Source organism: Rhinolophus sinicus, chromosome 13 (genome assembly GCF_057876585.1).
Source record: "Rhinolophus sinicus isolate RSI-liver-muscle chromosome 13, RSI-T2T, whole genome shotgun sequence".
In the NCBI taxonomy this organism is placed as follows: Eukaryota; Metazoa; Chordata; class Mammalia; order Chiroptera; family Rhinolophidae; genus Rhinolophus; species Rhinolophus sinicus.
The window spans coordinates 26,707,638-26,724,329 of NC_142513.1; the positions used below are offsets into that span (position 1 = coordinate 26,707,638).

General features: G+C 43.1%; 1 protein-coding gene across 1 annotated transcript in view; it reads left to right on the forward strand.

Moving 5' to 3' along the window:
* Window positions 1-27: 27 nt before the first annotated feature.
* CDS2 (CDP-diacylglycerol synthase 2) overlaps window positions 28-16,692 on the forward strand; it is a 49,891-nt gene continuing 33,226 nt past the window's right edge. The window contains exon 1 of the mRNA XM_019733760.3: window positions 28-371. Within this exon, the coding sequence (XP_019589319.1) occupies window positions 315-371 (57 nt within the window). The 5' untranslated portion in view covers window positions 28-314. The remainder of the gene's footprint in view (window positions 372-16,692) is intronic.

Below are 16,692 nucleotides of genomic sequence, written 5' to 3' on the forward strand. Positions count from 1 at the left end.
GATCTCCGGGGCCGTGATGGTGACGGTGCGCGTGCGCGTTCGCTCTGGGGCCATCCGGAGAGAAGGAGCTAGCGGGCTGGGGCTGGAGAGGCAGTTGTGCTCCGCCCTAGTGAAAGGGCGGCGACGGTGCTGGGTCGGGCCGAGGTCCAGGGCTGGCCGCCGGGCTGCGGTGGGGCCCGTGAGCCGCTGCGGAGCTGTGAGCTGCTCAGGCGGGGCGGGGCCGGCCGAGTAGAGTCCGCGCGCGCCCGCGCTGAGCTGCCCGCTCCGGCGGCTGCGCTGCTCGCCCGCGGGGACATCGCGCCAGAGTCTCCAGCATGAACGAGCTGAGGCTTAGGGCGGTCCGCGAACCGGACGCACCTCCTGAGTACAAGGTAGCGGCGGCATCGGGGTGGGCGCGGTCAGGGCAGCGGCGCCCCCCGGAGATTCGCGGGGTCACACGCAGAGGGGTCGTCTGGCTCTTTGACCCTTTGTCGCGGCCGACGGCGGCACCGGGCCTGGACAGCTTGGAGGGTCCTCGGGTGCAGGGCCCCCGCGGAGGGCGCGTCAGGGGTCAGCAAGAGGGAACCCCGGGGACACGACTCTGGGGTCCGGGTGGAGGTGGTATCTCCGCGGCGCAGAAAGGAGCGCGCGGGGGGTTACGCACGCTGCCTGCCTCGCAGTGCTAGTCGGGGGTCCCCCTCCTGTCCCTCACCTCCCGAGGGAGGCCTTCCTGGGTGTGAAGACGTCGAGACCTGAAAGCCTTCTCTGGCCGGTGACTCCTCTGAGCCGGACTTAGACTCTCCGCACACCTCTAAAATGTTGTTGTTGTTGTTGTTGTTGTTGTTGTTTTTTCGGGGGCGGGGAGGTTATCTAGACAAGGCCCCGGGATTTGCCTCCTAGGACATTTAAATCCCTTCTGGAAAATGAAATCCGTTGGCTTTCAGCAGAGACGTCTCTAGGCTCACGCAGTCAGCAAGTGTTGGAAGGTATACTCCCAGTGGATGGGCTTGTTTCTTGCTTCAAGTGTGGGCATTGATGGGGTAAAAACAGAGGCCATCTTGGCGGGGATGCGGCTGGTTGGAGGGTGAGGGATGAGGGGCAGTAGACTCCTTTCGTTGAAGTGAAAGGCTTGTGTGGGAAAGTTGAGGAAGATGGAGAGTGGTTGTGATACTGTGGACTTTGAACGACAGCATAGTTATTTGTGTGTGTGTGTGTACTTTTGTTTTTACCAATAAGTACGTCTAGTCATTACAAATAGTTTGCTTTTCAAAAATACAGCTGACTAGCTATCATGCCCTTTTTCTCCCTCTTCTCAAACCTTTTAGGCCCACAAAGTTTCATTAACATCAAGTCTGACCTGTCACCTTAAACAGGACTACGTAGCCTCTAGACCTTTGAATACGCACCGACTAGTGTATATAAGGCAGGGACAGTTCTTTCAGGCCCAACCAGGGTATTTAATGGGAAGATGAGAGATTTCAAAAATACCTTGCCTCTGCAGGCAACTCCTAAACTTGAGCTAAATCCCTAAATTTTCTCCAAAATTTATTCTAAAAATCAATATGGAGAGTTCTACTTGAATGATCCACTGTCAATAGCAACACCAAAAGCGTTGTTCAAAACCCCATTATCAATCACCCAAAACATTCCTCCTAGTGTAACAAAGTTGCTCCCCTACCCACCCACTTCTTGGATCCATCTCCCAGAGAAAAAAATGCCAGCTGACTCTTAAATACTTTCTCATCCTGTTTTAGGTAGGGAGGACGTGAGGAGCTGTCCAGCTGAAGATGCCTTAATTTTTTATTACAACTGCGCTTAAACCACTTATACAATGACAATGCCTGGGGTGTGAGGTTCACTAAGTGCATGTCACTCCCTGAATCACAGCAGCTACTGTATTCTGTTAAAAGCCCGATGTAGTCCATTAGCCTAGAACAAGGCAATCAGCTCCCTCACTCTGTATTTCTGAATTACCATGTATGGGACTTTTACTAATAAAGATATATTTTAAGAACTGTGGAAGTGCTTTATTTGCCTTTGGTGAATGTATATATAGTAGAGTTTTTAAAAATCTTGATTCTATGCCATACTTTGAAAAACCTACTTCTGTGATTCTGGCTTTGCCAAATATTCTTGTTAGAACTTAAGAAAATCAGGAACAATAAAACAAGGATATCTTTTTAGGGAAATGAATTGTGAAATGGGAATTTTCTTCTTTCATAGTAGAAGAATTCAGAAAACAATATCAGATCAATTCATTAAAAGCACGAATGAATTTGAAAGAGTCTTTAAAGTGTTACAGTTGCTTAACTGCTGTGGCAAAATTGTCTTGTAAATAAGCAGACAATCATTAGTTTCAAGATAATCTGGAGAATGTGTTTATTATAAAAGTCAGAAGGTATTTTGTTATATTTAGCATCCTAGAATGGAATTTTCAAAGCCAGTTTCTAATAAAGGAAATGTTTTCCTCTGCGAGCCGTGCTTATAATTTTAAAGTCCCCAAAGCATAGTATTGTTGCCAAACTAAAACACTTGGAATTTAAGCTTTGGGAATGATCCTCTTCCTGCCCAACCATGTTTTTACAATGTAGTTTAGGAAAAAGAAGATGAAGCATGGGCCAAAAGATTGGCATCTTAAAATTTATGATTGGGTTGGCTGAATCAGGGGGCTCTGTTTTGGAGGTTAGAGTGAAGGATCTTGGGTTTTCTGCTGTACTTAGATGCTGGAGTGCTATTTAAATTAGAGTTTTACTCCTTCCAAGACTTCCTTTCTAGATTGATGAAAGCAGTATTGAGAGGAAATTGTGACATTTAGAAAGGGGAGTTTAAATTTTAACCAAAGACAATGGTTACCAGCACAGGTTTAAGAGTCAGCTGGATTCATCTTGAGCCTGGGCTCTGTCTCTTGAGTTGTGTAACTGAGCAAATCACAACTTGTATAAAAGCTTCAGTTTGTCCATCTCTAAAATTGGGGTGGTAAAATAGTATATGCATCAGAGTATATTCATGTGGATTAAATGAGTATGCATGTTACACAAGTAGTGCAGATGTTGTAACAATGTGTTATTGTTTCTGGTTGAAATATAATGTTACAGGAAAAAAAATTTAATATTCACCTTCCGCTCTTGGAAGATGATTAAATCTTCAAGTTATAAGTGTTTGGAGTACTCTTTTCCTATTTTAAAGAAAGTGTATGGACAGGGCTTGGCCTTCTGTGATCTATCTTTTCAGTTCATTTTCTTGCTGAACTTTTCAGAGCTCAGAATCACAGTGAAGCTTTCACCATAGAAGAAGCATCGCTGTATACACGAGTATCTTCCCTTCCTGGCACTAGCTAGCTGGAATATATTTCAGGACAGTGGTGAATAATTAAAAACTGGTTTTTCTGATAGAATTTTAAGAGTGAACTACTGAAACAAAATCTTATTTTAAGATCTCTAAGTACTTCAGATGTAGAAGAAATGCTTTATGCCTGTCAAAAACAGTTTTTTACATTGAGAAGTACTTTGGATATTGAAAAATTAGTGAGCCTGAACTATGGTTCTTAGACTTAGAGAGAGAATGTGAAAGATTGATTTGTCATACGATAACCCACCATTTTAAGTTTCTTATTTATGTTGATCAAACAAGTAAACTTTTATTTTAAAAACTCAGTTACTCCCCAATTTATGAGTAAAGTTAATCCCCCCACCTTCTTCTGCCTCCTCCTCCCATCTCTGGTTCAGGCCGTTGTTTCTCAGTCTAGTTGTGTAGGACACAGCTCCCTGGCCCATGCTGGTATTAGGAGCCTTGCGCTCCCCCCGGCTGAGGCAGTCGGTTGCCAGTTGTTAGTCAGCTGCTCACAGCAGCTCTCGCCAGCTGCCGGCCACTCACGCTGCCCACCGGCCACTCATGGCAGCACACAGCAGCCCACAGCAGCACTCAGCAGCCCCTGGCAGCCCACGGCTCCAGGGACAGCCGTTGTTCACAATCTTAGCTGTAGAGGCGCAGCTCACTGGCCCATGTGGGAATCGACAGCACTCCAACCACCTGGGCGATCAGGCAGTCCCAAAGTTAATTTTTTAAAAAAGCAAATTTTGTTTAGAATGTTTGGTGTTTGCACAAATTTGTGATTTTTAATTAGAAGAATTTGTGTGTGTATATATATATATATATAATATATATATATTATATATATATATGTTTTCCTTTTTAATTAAAGTTTATTGGGTGACGATCGTTAGTAGTTACATAGGTTTCAGGTGTACAATTCTGTAATACATCGTTTATCTATCACATTGTGTGTTCACCACCCAGAGTCAGTTCTCGTTTATCACCATATACAGGATAATTTATATTTTTTAAAAATGTTAAATAGCTCTCATCAGATGTTAGAGGAGGGATCCTAGAGGTCATTATTTTATAGAAGTGGATACCATAGCCCAGAGAGTTTACTTGCTTAAGGTCACAGCTGGTTAGATGCAGAATGGTTAATAGTATGAAGCTTTTCTAATTCTTGTTTTTTTCTCATGTTACATAATGCTGCCTTCAATATACGGAATTAATTTACAGACTTTAAAAGCTTCTGCATTGATTGACTTTGGTAGAAAAATGCCCAAATATCACCTATTTTTCTTATGTGGCTACAAAAATAAATCTTTCAAAATGCCAAATATATAAATAAAAGTAAATTCTTAGGTAGTAAATATGGAGATTCTGAGCCAATTTTTTTTTGGTAGAAAAAGTTGATTAGGTCCAGTTTTCCTGGTTATTGGATGACTGGTGATTATATAGTTTGAAGCCCAGCCCTGGGCGCAGCCACTAGGGAAAGGAACTCCCTGTGCGGTGCAGGCTCCTTGCTCCGAGCTGTTGTGTGAGGCTGCTCAGAATATACTATGCTTTCTGGTTGATGACTCTTCGAATCAGAACTGTTTGTTTTAGCAATACCATGTTTCCCCGAAAATAAGATCGGGTCTTGTATTAATTATTGCTCCAAAAGATACATTAGGGCTTCTGAATAGGGGATGTCCTCCTGAAAAATCATGCTGGGGCTTATTTTCTGGTAGGGTCTTATTTTCGGGGAAACAAACGGTAGTCAGTCATTCAGTGTTACACACCTTCTCCTTAGGACATTCACGGAATCCAGGGTCTGTCGTATACAATCGCTGTTAGTTCTGAGGAAGGAGGGCTGGTGTCTTCTCATTCATGAGGAAAATATCCAGGATTTTATGCCAATTTTGGCTCCAAATCTATTCTTCACTGTTTTGAAGAAATCTTATAGCTGATTGCATCTGGGAACTTACGAAATGACTCGTAACTAATTTCACAGTGCAAATAATTGTCCCTTAAACCATTTGAAAATATGTGTCAATATTTCAGATCTGCACACTCTTCTGCCTTTTCTAGGATCCACACAGGGGGAGTGTATTGAACTTGTTAGCGTTCCAGTCGGTAGGCTTGCAGAGTGACTTGCCTGCACACAGCTTAACCCGTTCCCTGTGCTGTGACAGCCTGCCCGGCCTCCCTCACTGGCACGGGAGGCTGCTGGGGGTGAGAGCACAGCCTTTCGTGTGTCATACTGCCTCTGGTATGGAAAAGGGACAGAGACACCCTGACTCTTGATTATTAATTTTGCCAGGGTCTGTTTGGAAGAATACTAATTCGTTCCTGGCATTGGGCAGAATTCTTGCCTTCCAAACCTTGTCACATGATGGTTGCCTGGTTAGGGTGGTGGTGCGGTGCCTGCGAGGGCAGACCTGGTCCCCATTAGGCAGCTTACCCTGCCAGTCCCTGATCTTTGTTCTTATGCTGTTTCCCCCAACACTGGGGATGGCATAGGGCCCACTAAGTTGAGTGACCTTTTAAAGAAAGTTAAACTTTATTATGTTATTTTGACTAGGTAATGCATGGTTCAGAATCTGACAGGTGCAAAGGGTACCCTGTGAGCGCCTCCTTCCCTCCTATCCAGTTCTCCGGCCCAGACGCAGCCCCTGGTCCAGGTCGTCGTGCTCATGAGCGCTGCTGTCCATGCATAAGGACCTGACTGTTCCTTCCAAATTCAGATGTCCTTTTGATTTGTTGCCCTTTGTATTAGAGTCACCACAGGGCCAGCTGGAGCTTCGCTGAAGATCTGGCTGTTTTTTGGACGAGCCCTTGAGACCTGAGATTTACTGGCAACACTCTGCTCCTGGGTCTCTGATGTTATGAGGACATCTGTCATTGACCCTGGATCCCTCAGTGAGTGACTGTCAGGGCCTCCTCCCCACAGTCTGTGTCCTGCTAGTCCTGTGGCTTCAGGGTCTGCAGGACATTTCTAGGTGCATGTCCCTCAGTCAGCGCACACTTACTTTGTCTCAAGTCTGACTTCTGTCTTTTTAGATATTGACCCTCCCTTCTCCTGTCTCCTCTGCAAGTAGAATCAGATCTCTGAGTTGCTGCTGCAGCTTGAAATCCATTAGTCCCTGTGTCTCTCTGCTCTCACCCAGTCTTGGTCACAGGTTCTAACCAGGTGTTACCTGGATTCTTTACCTTTTGCCTTGTGTATTTTCCATCGTTCAGGAATTGACACCTGCACTGCTGTAAACCCTTCTACTAGAACGCTCTCCCTCCAGGATTTGTTCTCCCGTCCTTCCAGTCCATCTCTCCTTTGTATGTTCTAGCAGCTCTGAAACCACCCTGTGAAGTACGGGTGTGTGTGTGGGGGGAAGCATTCTGACCCTTCCTCAGATCTCTTAAACTTGATTATTTCTAGCCTTCTCAAGCAGCTCCTTCCTCCTGCTTGGGTTTCCCTGTGACATGGATCTCGGCCCTTGCTGGGCCCCAAATGTTCTCTTTCTTTGTCACTCCTCTCCCAGCTCTACCTACTTAAGTCTTATTTTCTCTAAGTCCATTTTAAACCTTCCCCATCTCAACACTTCATCAGGCTAGTATTTATTGTAGAAATCACAGAAATGTGTACATATGAGAATGAAATCCATTTACAGTCCCATCATTCAAAGGAACAACCATTGTTCAAATAGGTATCTCTCCCATGCATATTGCTATATGTGGCTTAATAGTGGCTACCATGAATGATCTGGTAGTTTGATTGGGCAAACGCCTTTTCATGCTGTCAGAAGCATTTCTCCAAACTGTTAAGGTTCATTAAGTTCTTTATAAACATTATTTCAAACTGTTTTTAATTATAAAAGAAACAGATGAAAATAAAAGATACTCATTGTAGAAGCACCAAAAAGGAAAGAAATCACCTTAATCCTGCCACTCAGAGATAACCACTATTAGTGTTTGGTGTGTATTCTTTCTTTTTATACATACTGCACATTCCTGTACTATGTGTACTACTGTTTTAAAACTTTTTTTTTTTTAACTTATGGATATGCCCTAAACATTAAGTAAGATCTTTAAAAATTTTAACCCAGCATCATTTTTAATGGCTGTATGTCATTTTGTTGTGTGGCTGTATCTTATTGAAGTATTTAAGTTTTTTGCTATTGTAAGCAGAGTGCAGGAAATACCCTTGTAAAAAAAAAAAAGGAAAAACTTTCTGTACGAGCATGCTATCCTTAGATAAGTTCTGTGTTTAGAACTGCGGTCTGTAAAAGGGATATACATTTTTCAACTTTTGATACAAATAATATATTTCCTTTCCTCAGTAACTTTGTAGCCACCATAACTGTAAGAGGGTCTATCTGTGTGGTCTCTTCTCCCCCACAAATACTCACTAGTTTCTTGATCTTAGGAGAGGTATTATGGCCTAGTACAGACTTAGAGTTGGACTGCTTGGTTTATAACCTTGCTAATTTGCCTCAGGTTTTTCATTTGAAAAATGGGACTTAGAAGAGGGTTGTCCTGAGGCATTATCATGCCTTTCCTGTACAAACTGTACCTTAGCATTCCCAAATAGTTGATTAGGAGAAGTTTCTCTTTATAGAATAAATGAAAAAGGAGTGATAAAATTATTAATAGAATATTAGTATTTTCAGCCTCCATTGAATTAATAGAACGAGGCAGTAGCCATCAGCGCTGCTGCCGTTAAAGAGACAGCCAGATACTGTGTATCTCTTGATGGACATGTGCGATACTACTGAATCTTGTCCAAAAATCATATCTGAGCCTGATCAAGACTAGTCCTAAATACTAGTTTTCAGAAAATTCAAGGAACAGAAGAACACATTGAAAACCACCACTGGACAAATAACCTGGTTGCTTTAGAAAATAAATGGCAAGGAAATACCAGTCTCCCCGACTTAAAAAAAAAAGATTTTGTGTGTGTGTGTGTGTGTGTGTGTGTGTGTGTGTGTGTGTGTGAAGGGGATGAGAGGGGAGTGGAGGGGATGACATGGAGGATAAAACCTATACAGATTAAAAGACTTAAGGCATATTAATGATTTCTGGGCTTTATTTGGATCCCGATTCAATCAAATTTAGAAAGAAAATTATTGGGTAAATTTGAATACTTAATATAAAAGCATTGTTAACTTTTAAGGTGTGATAATGGTATAGTGATGTTTAGAAGTTCCTATTTTAAAAAGCAGTAACTATAAAGGAAACAATTGATAAACTGAGCTACATTAAAATTAAGACCTTTTATTTCTTAAGCTATTAAGAGCGTGAAAAGGAAGGCCACAGGCAGTGAGAAGATATTGATAAAAAATATATCTGACACAGGACTCATATCCAGAATCTATAAAGAATTCCTACAGAATGAATTTATAAAAAAGACAGCTTTATAGAAAAATAGGTACTTCAGATGGTCAATAAATACGTGAAAATGTGCCCAACAACATTAGTCATCAGGGAAATGCAAATTAAAACCCACAATAAGATATCACCACATCCACCAGAATGACTAAAATTAAAAAGACTGAAAATACTAAGGGTTGACAAATACGTGGAGCAAATGTAGCTTTCACTTACTGCTTGTGGGAGTATAAATTTGGTACAGCACTCTGGAAAACTGCTTGGCAATATTTACTAAAGCTAAAAATACACAAACCTTAGGATCTAATAGTTCCATTCGTAGGTGATTACCCAGTAGTAATCTGTACATGTGTTCACTAAAACACAAGTTCTAGAATATTGAAAACTGTTTTTTGTAGTAGCCCCAAACTGCAAACAACCCAAAGTGTGAATAATGCTGCTATGAACATGGGTGTACAAATATCTGTTGGAATTTCCGTTTTCAATTATTTGGGGCTTATACCCTGAAGTGGAATTGCTGGATCACATGGTAATTCCATGTTTATTTTTTTTTGAGGAACTACTATACTTGTGTATTCTTGTATTTTAGAGATTTCTCAAGTTTTATTTTCTAATAATGGCAAGTATCGATAAATAGAACTTTCGTAAATAAGAATTGAGGTCCTCAGTAAATTAAGAGTGTAAAACGGCCCTGAGATAAAAATTCAAGAACTGCTGCCATAATGAACTGTATTACGCACTAAGGAAGAGAAGGGTTGAAGCAGTCATTGGTAATGGGTGTGGACTCGATGGATGATGAGTAGGGTGACATTTTTGCTCTTTAGTGTCCCAGTTTGGAGGTTACATTATGCAGTCACCCTAATGATGGCGTCCATATCAGGGGGATTGTCAGACTCGGTAACTGAGTCACCTTTGTTTGGGTGGTGATGTAGAGCTTCCTGAGCGGGCAAGGTTTCCTCTGCCTCAGGACCATGGAGGACCATGTTTTAGAATGAAAGAAAACCACTTCATTCTGAATGTAACCAAATGGTTACCTTAAAAAGTTCTTTGTGTGGTGGTATAAGACATCAGGCCATTTTTTTTGTTTAAAGAAAGCTTCTTATATCGTCACAAACTGGATGTTGCCAACATGACTCAAAATACCATCCCTTTGGAGACCATACATCCCTTTGGAAATTTGACCAATGATTTGAAATTTGTTTAATGATTTTGACCTTCTCCCAGTGTTACTTGAAGTGTAACTCAAAAATTTTCCCATGAATTGTTTTAATAAAAATGTGGGATTTTTGAGACGTAAATACACATTTTTTCCTATGTAAACATTGAAAACATGTTGAGGACCCTGTGCACTCTGTGAAGTTCGTGTGTTAACAATCATGTATATGTTCCCAGGGAAACCTTAGCCCAGGAGGGTGTGCAGGGTGTGCTTGCTTAATCCAGTTTCCTCCTCGTCCAGCCGGCAGGATGCATCACGTGCTGCAAGGCAGGCTGCACAAAAGCCCGCCTCGGCCATCACACTGCCTGCAGCTCAGAGTTCCACCTCCCAGTTTGAGGTCCAGGAGTCGCCTCACTGGGTCTGGTGACCTGTCTTCCCTCTCCCCTTCAAGTACAATGGTGGAAGACGGACACAACGAAGGGGGTGGGGGTGGGGGCAAGGTGATCCAAATACACTTTCCCCTTCAGACAGGAAAGAATGGGGGAGACACGCAGCAGTGTCTTGGCTCACCTCTCTCCTGAATGTGCCTACCGTAAACAAAACGTCGACTAGGTATTTCATCAGCAAAAATGATTTTTTTCAGGAAAATTAAAAGGATTGCGATCTGGTACCTGCAGCCATGGTGAGTCATATGCAAGTTCCTCAGACCAAGAGGACGGAAGTTCTTTACAGAGGGAAGAGGAAGTTAAGGGGAGGGGCTGTTATAACCCTAGAGCTGTTAGACCCATAGAGTTCTGTCTATAGGGCTTTCTTGACCAACATAGGGTGTGAGAGCGCCTCCTACCCGTCCTTCCGATTCCTGTCTTGTTCAGGTATCATGCATTTTGACACTGGGGATTAGACTGAGACTTCTGTGTGCTTAGATGAGGTTTGCCTGATAGGTTTGCTCTGTTCCCTGACTGGTTTCATTTTACGTTGAGGTGGGGAGCAGAACCCCTTACATCTCATCTACCATCACATATGTCAGATCTCAGTCCACAGCTTCTCCAGGGTTTCAGAGAGCCGAGGGCTCCTACTTTCCCTGGAGCCTTCCTGAAGTATATACTCTTGGCTGCATTCTCTGTTTTATTTCATCCTTCTTAGTTCAGAACTTTGTCATCCAGGGATTTGTTGAACTCGCCTGTCTGCTAATGGTTCCTGCCCCCTACGATTTCTGTCTAAGGCCATGGTTTCGTTCCTTACTGTACTCATTGACATTCATTTCAGTGGGATATTGAGGTCAAAAGGCATGAGCTCTGTCTGCCATCGTCAACAGGAAGTTTTGAGTTTTGAGAGACGGATCTGGTCTTACAACATTAGAAGCAGGTAGTTGCTACACTTTTGTTGTTTTGTGTGTGTGTGTGGGGCAGATGAAAATGGTTCCTCTTGATTGATAACGTGAATTCTGGGCTTCTGCTCTTGCTGTTAAGAAGGATGAGTTGACGTCAGATCCTGGAAAGTGACTGTGTTTGGTTTGAGTTGGCGGGTGGAGGAGAGGAGAGGGTAGGAGACCAGTGAAAGAGTCAGGAGAATGAGGTGTGCTATCTAAGCCTGAAAGAACATGTTTTTGAGAAGAAAGAAAAGGTCAGTGTCAAATACCACAGAGATGTCAAGTAGAATGAGGAGTAGATGTGGTTTTATCTTGTCCACAAAAACTATTTCATGGAAGGTGATATCTCAGAAGGTGATGAGAACCTAAACTTTTTTTTTTAACAGTAAACTTTTATACATAGATCTGCAATTTTGTGGATTTTGCTAAGCTCTCACTTGTGATATTTTTTAGCCTCTATTACCTCACAGAATAACTAGTGCTGTGTATTTATAATCTATTTCTTTAAATATTGCAGCAAAGTCTCAGGCTACTATACTAAAAAGTAGTCCCCACCCCTTTTAACTGGAAGTGACTGAAATGATAGTTGACTTAAACAAGATGGAAGTATATCTCCCTCACATAAAAGAAGTCTGGAGGTCAGCATTCCAGCAACTTCACAGTGTCACGGCTTTAGGTCCCTTCTATTTTGCCGTTCTGCCACCATCCAGACGTCATCAGACGTCAACTTATCCTTCTTAATGAGTTGAAAGAAGCTACCCTGAGTATGTGATTTCTACCACCAGCACAGGATGGCTGCTGGAATTCCACCCATCATATCCATATTTCAGAAAGCAAGCAGAAGGCAAGGGGAAAGAAGAGGCCTGCTCATTTCCTGTAAAGACACTTCCTAAAAAATGCACTCACCATTTCTGCCTCCATCCCATTGGCCAGAACTCTGCCACATGTCCTCACCTGGCTGCAAGGGATGCTAGGAAATACCCCTTTTAGATGGCCATGTGCTTGGCTAAGCATTGGGGTTACAATGGAGGAAAAGAAGAATGGATGTTGGGGTAACCAGGGGTTTCTGAGCACTTCCAAAAGCCTGAAGAAGCCTATTAGAAATTAGCAGCAGATCTACAAAACAGGAAAAGCTAGATAGAAGAAGATGAAGGCAGAGAATAAAGGAGACCAGTTGTGGTGGTCAAGGGTCTCCTCCAGTGGTGGCAGGTGGCTGATTCACTGCGAGCAAGGCAAAAGGAAAAGGGGGACCCTTCTGCACGATTGGGGATGGGGATTGAACACAAGCAGCTGCCTCCTCAGTCGGAGAACCCTGAAGGACAGGCTTTGAGGATCTTTTGGTGTGTGGTACATAAGTGTTCGGCAAACAAAGAAATAAAATGTAGGAAACTCCCTGCAACCCTGTAGCTATGACTATGTCCAGCGCCACTTTCATAAAAGTAGAGGAAAAACGAGGCCCTCAGCACCATGTCCGTCTTCATCAAATTCATATCTTTTGCTCTCAGTAGGACAGAACAGTAATTGTTACCTAAAATGAGAATCTTGAATTCTTACAAAATCGTGCGGAAATTACGTGTTGAAGATAACCAGAAATGATGCTGCTTTTAATAGGATGACTGGATAAATGCGTTCATTGCACATGTGTCTTCTTCCCACCGATGCAGCAGAAATGTATGTTACCCAGCCGTCGGAGCGGTAACCAGCTGGAGGTGTGGCACAGACACTGGCATGGAACCAGGGGTCCTGCTGCCTGAAGGGCCGAATGAGGATGCCAGGGTTAGGCTCTGACTAGTGCAGCGGGGCAGTTCTCTCTGGAGAAACAAATCAGTTATTAATAAATGCAGTCTTCAAAATAATAGTAGTCTTCAAAACAAGAGGTACTTGGTGGGAAAGTAACTATAGGGTAAGGTTGGGAAATGGCCCCATTATGCAGCATGTGAGAAGAGGCTCAGGGAGGCAGGCTGGCCAGCCGGAGTTCTGATTGCCCTGGGCCAGTATTTTCCACGGGCTCAACTCCCACGGCATAAATGTTCTCTATTCCCTCCACTGTAGGTTTATAGTGTCCCACTCCGCTTTGAGTGTGAGGGTGCTCCCAGGGAGCCCCTTCATTGCTAATCTTTGGCTACTTTTAATAGAATCTCCCACTACAATTGTTGTGTACTGTGTTTGGACTGATGTTTGTTCCCTCCTATAGTTTCGGGAGACCAAGGGCCACGTGAGCTTTGTGTTCTCACAGGAATGTCAGCCAAACCCCCAGTTTTCTCTTGAACAGTTGCCATTGCTATCTCCTCTCTGTTCCACAGAATTCTCTGTACAGAGACTTTTCAATTTGCACGTAGTGGTCTGTTGGAAGGTACCACTGGGGAGTAGCTATTTTGAGAACTTTTAAGCGAGAATCATTTCTTCCGAAGATATCAGCCTCTCCTAGGGACTTATCACCAGACACGTGACATCATTGCGGAGGGTCCCACTTGGGTCCCGGTAGCTGTGGTAGACATCTTATTTCCTAGGTCTCAGGAAGAATTGTCTCGTTATTGGGTTTGGTGTTCTAAAACAGGACGCACCTTTCTCCTTGGTCAGAAAATATCCAAAACACTAGAATGAGCCACCATTTGAAGTTGAGAAAACAAAGACTTTTAGTGTCCAGGGGGGTCAAAAAGGGATGGAAAACTAGGATGATTTGAGATTTTACACAATCCTTTCTTTTCAGGGAAATTTGGCCCAGGATTTCCAGCCTTCATTGACCAATAATCTTAGTTTCAGTGAGTTCAGTACAGGCATATCTTGAAGATATTGTGGGGTCGATGCCAGATCACCACAATAAAGCGAGTATCCTAGTAAAGTGAGTAGCTATCTTTTTGCTGGTGGAGTGGGTCTTGCCTTCAGTTCGTAAAAAACACAACACCTGTGAAGTGCAATAAAGCGAGGTGCAGTAAAATAAGCCAGTACGTATGGGTAATGTGGTTGTGGAAGCTGAACTTGGGGGCTGGTTCTGCTGGCTGCTTTGAAGGATGTCATATTGTCTCATGTATTCATCTGCGTGACTCCAGGGCTCGCTCCTTAGTCCGAGGTATTTAGCACTGCCTGGGCAGGGATGGAGGAAGGGTCTTAGTGGGGGTGGACATTTGAGCTGGAGGAGCAGGAATGTGCCTGGAAAGCTGAATAGAGAATGAGTCAGCAGTGGTCCCAGACTGCAATGGGAAGGCATTGAGGGCAGTGCCAGAGAGCTTCGGGGGAAGCCAGTAAAGGTGTCTGTTTTGTTCTGGGAGGCAGCAAAAGTTATGCTTAGAGACTGACTTGTCTTTGCTATGTAGCAATTTATTTAACATGGGTTCCCTGTGGCAATTACAACAATTTCACAAGCCAGCAGCATACAGGTTATCTCTTAATAAGCAAAATAAAGAAATAACATACTTCAAACAAATGACAGAATAATCACACTGTTGTTCCAGGCAAGGGGAGGTGAGAGGAATAAAGTCCAAATTTAATGTGAGGTGTACCTTTTTATATGAGTTAAAATCTGTAGGAGAGTTGGGGTCCAACCTAGAGCTGATTTTGAACACTTTGCTAGGGAACAAAGATGCCAGTGCTGTTAGGCAGGCTGACCGCTGTCACAGCGCCAGCTGTGGGCTTATCACCGCTGTCTCCTGGGAACCCCTCGCCAAGACCAGTGCCAACACCCCAAGGGTCTTTGGAGAGTTTTTAGGTTAGGGAGAGTCACCTAAAAGCTCAGTGGTGCTCACAAACTCTGAGTATTTACAGTCTAAATATCCCCCTGCCATAGTTGCTTCTCCACACATTCTTATGGATAAGCACGCTCTGGGCTGCTGGGCTGCTGACTGCTTCTCAATGACAATAGATATAGAATGATGACATCCTGACATTCTTATATCAAAACAATTTTACTTCTAAAACAACTTTTCTTTTTATCTTTGTCATTGTCATAAATAAGTGGATTAAAACAACTTCACTTAAGTCATAAACCAGTGTATTTGAAATCATATGAAACCTACCATGTTTCCCCGAAAATAAGACCTAACCAGAAAATAAGCCCTCGATGATTTTTCAGGATGACATCCCCTGAACAGAAGCCATAATGTGTCTTTTGGAACAAAAATTAATATAAGACCCGGTCTTATTTTCGGGGATACATGGGATATACAACAGGATTGGCACAGAGGAGTGAGGGGCTTAGATATATTCATTTTGTACTTTCTTCAATTATGGAAGCAATACTTGTTTTGTGGAAAATGTGGAGGTGACATGAAAGTATAAAAAATTTATCTTAATTTCACTACCCGGAATATAACTGTTGTTAACATTGTCATCATATTCCACTAAATCTTATTCCCAAAGTTTTAAAATGCATTTTGGTATTCCTCCCTATCTTTGTTAAATAGATCATGGCAGAATCTTTTTTTGTTGGACATATAGTTTGTTTCTTCTTATAAATAATGCTAATGAACATCCTCACATAATGTGTTTCTCTACATATTTACTTAGAGCATTTTCTCAACATGGAATGACTAGATCAGAGAAGATGTGAACCATCTTCTTAATGTGTATTTCCAAATGGCCTTTCAGAAAGGTGGTACTAATTTACGTTTCCATGAGTACCCTCCAAGTGTACTGGTGTTCTCCAGGCCCAGTCCACAGTGAATATGCTTTTCATCCACTCATTCAATCTGATGTGAGAAAAATGGTTTCTCATGACCGTTTTATTTTTTATGTCATTGATTATTAGTGAGGTTAAATAAGTACACAGGTTATTTGTATTTGGCAAATTGTCTTTCTCTTTTGCTAGTCTATTGGCATGTTCACAATTTTCTTACTGAGTTTTAAGAGGCTTTTGTTGTTTTTTAATGGTTAAAGAAGTTGAGAGGTCTAAACTATGGTATTGTTCTGAAAGGATTTTTTTAAATGATTATTCATTTTTCACAGACACGTCACTGTGATAGCCTAGAGGGGACTTGGGGCCTGGGGGCTGCTCAGCAGGGCTGTGATGTTATTACAGGGCCTGTCCATGCAGTGACCAGCTGGCCACTCGCGTACATTTCTAGAAGAGGGCTGGCTGGGTTATCAGAAGTATTGGCTCCTATTTATAGGGATGAGGGAAAGGACCTGAAATTCAAGTTAGAATTTGAACTCAGCTGCGCTGATTCTGTGTTCGTGCTCTTTGCCATAGCCATTCCGCCTTCCTGGTCTCCTGGTCTCCCAGTCATTTCTTCTGTGGTTTGGCCAAAGAGCCCTTAACACAGGAGGAACTGTGAGCATCTCGGGGTTAGCCAGCAGGGCCCCGGGGGGTGGGAGAGCCCTTGCCTCATTCTGCACCCGTTCTGGAGACAAGAAGTGGTGACAGGGGCCTCTGAGTTCCTTGGGGCTGCAAGCTGGCAGAAGGGACATCTCAGCGCAGGCCCTGCAGTCTGCCGCGGTGTGAGGCCTGCGAGGCCCAGCTCAGCCCCAGCTCCTCTGTGGAACCCTCTCGACTCCTGCCGCCCGCCACACATTC